The sequence below is a fragment of the Chamaea fasciata genome, unplaced genomic scaffold (genome assembly GCF_029207755.1).
Source record: "Chamaea fasciata isolate MVZ Bird 193981 ecotype frontalis unplaced genomic scaffold, bChaFas1.0.hap1 SCAF_11, whole genome shotgun sequence".
Classification (NCBI taxonomy): domain Eukaryota; kingdom Metazoa; phylum Chordata; class Aves; order Passeriformes; family Sylviidae; genus Chamaea; species Chamaea fasciata.
The window spans coordinates 5,956,075-5,962,897 of record NW_027094096.1 but is presented as its reverse complement, the minus strand read 5'-3'; the positions used below and the strand labels follow the sequence as shown (position 1 = coordinate 5,962,897).

General features: G+C 46.4%; 1 protein-coding gene across 1 annotated transcript in view; it reads right to left on the bottom strand.

Annotated features, from left to right (window-relative positions):
- Nucleotides 1-2,108: 2,108 nt before the first annotated feature.
- Nucleotides 2,109-6,823, bottom strand: part of STAG1 (STAG1 cohesin complex component) — a 165,319-nt gene continuing 160,604 nt past the window's right edge. Inside the window, exons 32-35 of the mRNA XM_066194137.1 lie at nucleotides 5,704-5,814; nucleotides 4,762-4,876; nucleotides 3,417-3,497; nucleotides 2,109-3,332 (exon numbers count right to left, since the gene is read on the bottom strand). Coding sequence (XP_066050234.1) covers nucleotides 3,309-3,332; nucleotides 3,417-3,497; nucleotides 4,762-4,876; nucleotides 5,704-5,814 — 331 coding nt within the window. The 3' untranslated portion in view covers nucleotides 2,109-3,308. The remainder of the gene's footprint in view (nucleotides 3,333-3,416; nucleotides 3,498-4,761; nucleotides 4,877-5,703; nucleotides 5,815-6,823) is intronic.

Below are 6,823 nucleotides of genomic sequence, written 5' to 3'. Positions count from 1 at the left end.
TCAGCCTGCCCAGAGTCAGAAGGAGACACACCATGAGGAACCTACTTGTCATAAAGAGCGAAGTACAGCTTTGTTAGTTGTTTCCTTACCTCAGTATTGCTACAGACTCCATCCTCTCTCCCATCCCTTGCCAGCACAAGAATTGGGCTTTTAGGTCCTCTCCGTTTCCAAAGAGGCAGTTGCTCTATCAGGAGATGTTGGAAACAGGCTTCAAAGCTGCTCTGACCAGGCTTCTGAGACTTTCCTTGAAGTCCAGTAACCTAAAAAAACAAAAGGTACAAAATAAAATCCCTTCAACAATGTGCAGCCCTTGAACTTAGCAGCAAGGCAAGTTACTTACTGTGTTCCTCAGTGCAGCAGGAGTTGCCATAACTTACAAGCATTTGGAGACAGCTTTCAGGCTCTGTCATGGGAGTAGTTGAGACCTTGAATCGTCCCTGTGCCTCAGCTGCTGCATGTTTTTCCTCTTCCAGACTCCAGTGATTCTTCCTTAGGAAGTGGGCCAGGTGATAAACCAGTCAGTTTTCTTTAGCACTTCAGAGATGAAATCGTTCATGGGTTGGACAAAAATAGCACCTTGCTCCCTGAGCCATGGGAGTAACATGGACATTTTGTTTCAGGGATGTGTGAAACTTCATTTAGCCCAGCTGGCTGTCAAGCCTTTCCCATGGCACTTTCTTCCCAACGATTCCAGGTCACTTCAGACGTGTAGAGCAGAAGAGAGAAATTCTTCTCAAACCTTGTGGCAGTTCAAGAAATTGTAAGTTTTAGCATTGCAGTACTTGCACCTGGTGTGGGGCCTTCCCAGATTTGCAATCTCACATTAACCACCCCTCTACCCCCCACAACCAAACCACGCATGGTGGAGGGGAGAAAGAAGCCCAGAGAGGGTTTCCATCCCTCTTGAGTGGGTAAGGGAGTGGGGCACAGGTCTGGTTGTGAAGCCTGGACTACATGAAAGCTACCTGTCAGTTTTGCCTTTAGCAATACTTCCTTGAATTCCTGCTACTAAATGGGATGAACAAAATGTGATGGTCCAAACAAGCACTTTTAAAAGAAAACTATAGTGAAGAGGGTGCTCATCATACTCATGATTTTGAATAGTTTATTAAATGAAAGGTGAAGCATCAGTTTTAAATTGTACAAAAGGAAAAAAAAAAAACCTCATATTGTAAATGTACAATTTACAGAATTACTAGCAAAACCAATCAAGGAGACACTCATAATACAAAAACCTATTGACTGCAAACTGAACTGGAGACCCATTGCAGGTACTATGATAATAAATGTTTTGTTATACAGTATTCTACAATGTTAAATTAGGAATCAGTTTTCCACACAGAGGACTGTGAAGCACAAGGTTTGTCTGAGACTCTGACTCAAACTGGGCAGCATCTGTTGTGCCACCATGCTCACAGAGTGATCCTGGGACAGGTCCTGCAGCCATTCCTGCCCCCAGGCCGTGGGGGTGCACACAGGGAGGTAACAGGGTTTATAAAGTTCCAGCTACTTCTTGGGATCAATGCATCCCCAACCCACACTAAGGAATGGCTGAATTACCTGGTCAAACATTTTTGGCAACCGTGTCTGAGAAGTGCAGGTGTTGGGAGAGCCAAGCTCAGCTGGGTGAGGTGCTGAGCTGGGTCAGTTGGGGATTTTTCCCTGCCCACGCCGGGCACTGAGGGGTTGGGCTGGTGTCCAGTAAGCTTGAAACAGAAAAAAGCTCCGTGATTATTCTGCAGTTGCTAAAACTAAAGCACCTCTGAAACTGCTGTGCTCCAAGTGGGTCGGTCTGCTTCGTATCTCAACTGCTACTGGGTGCAGAAGGATGAAGGTTTTGGGGCCAGTTGTTGGAGATCTGGAGCTGTGGAGGGCCAGCACTGCTGGTGCCAGGCCAGGCTGGGTAAGGAGCAGCTACTACGTCGAGTCATAAAATCGAAGCATAATGAAATTCCAAATTATTGACGACATTGAAAAATATCTTAGTACAATGAATTCGCTGAGAATGTTTTGGGGCTTTTTTGGAATTTTTTTTTGACCTTTTTAGCTTTTTTGAAAAATCTTTTTTTTTTTTTTTTTTCCCAAAGAATTACTCTCAATATGCACAGTTAACACTGAAAATGTAGCTGTATTCCATTGTAAGCTTAAGAACTTCACCATCTAAGCACAAATTTCTATGCAGCACATACAGTACTTCTAACTGGCAAAATTAATTTACAAAAATAGCAGAAAAGGGTATTTACGGCATGGAAAGTAGACTCTGTTTTATGGTACAGTTAAAATTACTTTTAGTATGCTAAAGTGATCCTTTCCCCCACCCTTGAACTATTTTTTTTTTTAATAGGAAAGTTGCTGTTTATGTACCTTGTGTTGGCAGGCTTGAAGTAGGTAGTAAAAACAGCAAAGTGATTACTTGAGAACCGTTTGTGTGTTTTACTGAGAATACTTTATTTGCTGGTATAAGTTGCTAAAAATGCACAGAGCAAGTACCAATAGAAAATTTACTGTTTTTGTGTCCCCATGTGCTATATAAAATGAATGTTACACAGCATCTGTTGGAAAAGTGGCTTCATGGACATCTCTTACTTTATGTCCCATTATAAATAAAAATAAATCTTCTCAAGAGTATAAAATCTGGGTTTATCATATCAGAATCTGAAATTTTTTGGCAGAGATGCACGTCATTAGAATTCTAACCTCTTCTCTGAGAGTGTTCTTCTCCATGCCTATGAGAGGACATAAGCGTACCATAATGTTAATCAAATCCAGTGTGTTCCAAAACACTTTTCCGTAGCCAGAACGACCTGCTTACAGCAGCCTTGCTAGTCAGTGGCTGATAGGCATAGGTTTAATAAAAATGGCTAGCTTTGAAAACATAAAAAGGCAAATGTTAAAACTGTTTTAAATTGTACAGCAGAAAAATAAAGTTAAAAAGTTCTGTTTTCACTCAATGTTGTTTTCAGAAAACATATGTAGAACAGTGTTTATTTTGACAGCTGTCTTAACAATTTAAAACTTCCTCCTCATCCAGAAAAAAAAAAAATCCGTATTAGGACAGTCAAGAACAGGGATACAAATGATTTTTTAGGTCAGCCCTTCTGAGGTGACTGGATTGGCCAACATTCCCGTGTGTCATTAAGAAGCTCCTCTTCTCTCCGTCACTACACCAAGGGGTTGACCTCAATCATTTGGTTAAAAATCAAACCGTATCACATGAAAAATGTGGTTTTCATACAAGCTATCACAGTATATAGGCCTCTAGCTCTAAACAATAGAGTTCCAAGTTTGTAAAAGGTCTTCGCCAGACTTCAGAACATGGGCATGCCAAATCCCTGGAAAAGGGGGGAAAAGACAGCGGTTACGTTGGGGTGGGGCAAGAGCGGAGCCCACAGCAAGCACACCGAGCCGGGCCTTACTGAATCGTCCTCGATGATCGCTGCCGAGTCGAAGAAGTCCGGCCGCAGCTCCGCGCGCTCGCGCCGGTTCCGCGACGGCGGCTGCAACACATGGGAGTTGGAAGAGCACGGGGCACGGGGAGCCCTGCCTGCCTCAGGGCCACCCGGCGCTGCCCTCACCTGCCCTCCCAGTGCCACAAAACCTCTGGGCCAAAGCTGGGCCCTGACTCAGGACAGCATTCCCTCCATTCTCTGTTGTTGAAAGAATGGGGTAAAAGCTGATGGATTCTAATTCGAACTCTGTGCTCATAGTTAAGGACTTGCCCAAGGTTCTTGCTGACTTGAGGATGTTTCTGTATTGGGACTGTAGGCCAGACTGCACAGAAACTCCCTCTTAACTGTCCTTATGCTTTAAGTTCATAGTGAAACTTGAGCTCTGACATGGTCAAAAATGGATTTACTAACAAAAAGGCTACTGAAGATACTGAAATATTTCTGAGGCTTAAACCCTTGGTGGTGGTCTTCCCCAGGAACACGAGTAAATGTGAGCCTCACTGGCTTGATCAATTCCTTCCTTTCCTTGCCTTGGATGTTACTTCCTTGGTAATCACCTCAGTATGCTGCAGCCTTTCCTAAGACACTGTAGCCCAGTCCTAATATAACCTAGGGCTTGTTTAGATGTGAAAGGAGAAACAGAAAAGCATAAAAATAGTGAGGTGTGTAAAGCAAACTGCTCCTTTATCCCATTTTACAAGGGGGCAGTTGTTCCAGAGGGGAGGCTAGGTAAAGTTCTGAGTGCTGCAAGGAACTCCCAGCAGTCAGTGCAGTCCTGGAAGGGACTGGGGCTGCTGCTGCTGATGGGACTTGTTTGGGAGCAATTCCTGTTTAAGGAACTCCCACCCACACACCAGTGCCTGTGCTCCCTCTTGCTGTGACCTACTGAGACCTGGAGTAAGGATCCCCTGCCCAGCCCACCTCCTCAAAATCAACCTAATCAGGAAAGGGAAAGAGGGAGCCCTCGGCTGTGCGGTTCTGACACATCATGGCTGCATAAAGAGCCATGTTAGCACAGCCTGTAGCTCATAACCTGATCCACTGCAAGTCCCAGGTGTGTGATGGTGCTGCTGACTGCAGCTGCCCAAGAACACAATCTTGGGGACAAGGAGCACTAAGCAATGCTCCTTGTGTAGCTGTGGAACAAACCTGCTGGGCTTGAGCCTGCAGCTGGAGGCTCTGGGAAGTGCTCACATCATTTCCACTCTAACATTCAAGCTCAAAATTTTGGAAATTCTTGTCTACACTTCTAAAATTCCTTTAAAATTAGCTTTCAACTGTTTTAAACTTGCCATTGATAAGATTTACTGACCAGATCAATGACCATTGTGTCCTCAAATTCTTCATTCATGTCCTCTAGCTGGCCTCGTGAGGACATCATTACATCTTCAAAGATGGGCTCAGCGTCATCTTCCATTAGACCTCGTCTGATTAAATAAAGAGAGAGTCATTTCCAGACAGAAAAACTCCCCAGCCTTGACTTTTGTCACTAAACAGAATGCTCAAATCCTATCATCTAATGCCTTCACTCAAACCCTGATGGTGAGGGGAAAGCCAACAGGCTTCTCTGGAATACCAACAGAAAGAAATTCGCACATCAACTCCCCACCCCCAAGCCCTGGCCCAGGCTAAAGCAGCAAGTCCCACTGACAGCACTCTGACCAGTAATTAAAGTTGTCCCCAGCAAGAAGAGGGCAGTAACACCTCTTGTGTTTGCCTGCCCTTTTACCAAGGAGGAGTGACACTGTTTGCCAGGATCACTGGTAAAGCCCTGCGACTCCAGCAGTGCCTTCAAGCCCAGTTCCCAAGGCTGTAAGAATTCCAGCCCCTGTGCTGAAGGACTCAGTGGCATCAACACAGAGCATGTGGGGCCCCAGTGTCCATCCACGTGTGTTCCCTCCATCACTGCACAGGGGACACTTTGGTGAAAAAGGATGGAGAGCACAGAAACAGAACAGGCTCGTGGGCAGAGCCCACAGGGAATCCCACAGCACACAGATCATGGAACCCTCTGACATGGAAACAGCTGAAGGCTGGGACAGAGGAATGGGGAACGGCACCCTGTCACTGGGCCTGGTGTCTGGCACAGTCAGAGAACGGCAGTGCTGGGCTGGATCCATGCCAGCACTGCAAACTGCCCCTCTGCCTTCACCACAAGGGTGACACGGCACAGAAACGACTGGTGACCTGCAGGAAAGGTAACACTCCACTGTGTGTCCTGCTCTGCCGAGGGCAGCAGGCTGTGAGCACTTACACTGCGTGCCTTACGCCACTCCTGCCTTTCATGTAGTTCATTCCTGTCCTGTCCTTCCGATTGAGATCCTCCAGCTTCTGCTGGCCCAGCCACGAGATCTGCATCTGGGGACTGACACACAGGGAGTAAGTTAGGACCCACAGCAGGAACAGTTCTGAGCGGCCTGTTTTGGAGCAGTTTCTATCGCCAAGTTCTGTCTGGCCATGCTTCAGAGTAGGATAATTAAATCCCATCCCATCACTGTACGCATCTTCTGGATTCCCTTCCACAGTCTGTCTCCTCTGTATGTGCACAAAAGGATCAATTAACCATTGCAATAAAAGCAGGTATGGAAACACTGACATTGCTCCTTCATTAGGGGCAGGCATCTGGAGTGGGAGCACCTCTAAAGTTTGTTATTTTTAAATAGTACTTCACTGTGTCAAATGAGGCAGAATATGAGCAAGAATGGATCCAAATTAGTAACTGACAAAAACGTCACACAACATGAAAACTAAAAGGTTTTTACACAAATACCCTGGTCAACTTAAGGGCCAGTACCTCACCCACGTGTAAATACCTTCCAGGCTGCATTGCTGATGCCACCAACCAGCATTGCCTCTCCTTCGATTTGTGTGGTGCAGCACAAGGAAACAGCAGCAAACTCTGTGCAGCTCTTCTGGAGCAGCACCAGGTTTTATTGTACTATGCACCCTGGCACCCTAGTAAGACTGACAGGATACACTGGGATAGCCTGTGGGAAAACGGCCTAAAACCAAACCGGAAGGTGATTAACCTGTCAGTTCAAGCAGCTCTGTAGCTGTGGCAAGTACGAGCTCTCCTAAGCTGACCTGGAGGAAACGTGACAGCCAGCCAGGGCTGAACAGGAAGAGCTCCCAATCCCCACTGTCCGTTCACACTGGCAGCTCCCACGTGGAATCCCACTCTTGCAAAGCAGCAGAGAGAAGAGAGGAGCTCTCTGCCCTGGCTCACAGTTCTGTGCTCACAGCATGGCCTGAGACAGGAAAAGGGGGCTCAGGTGCTGGGCAAGAACCTGCTCAGCTTCCCCTGGAACACGGGAGGGTCTCACAGAGCTTAAGGCTGCCTGCTCATCAGGCTTGAGAGGAAACCACAGCACTGG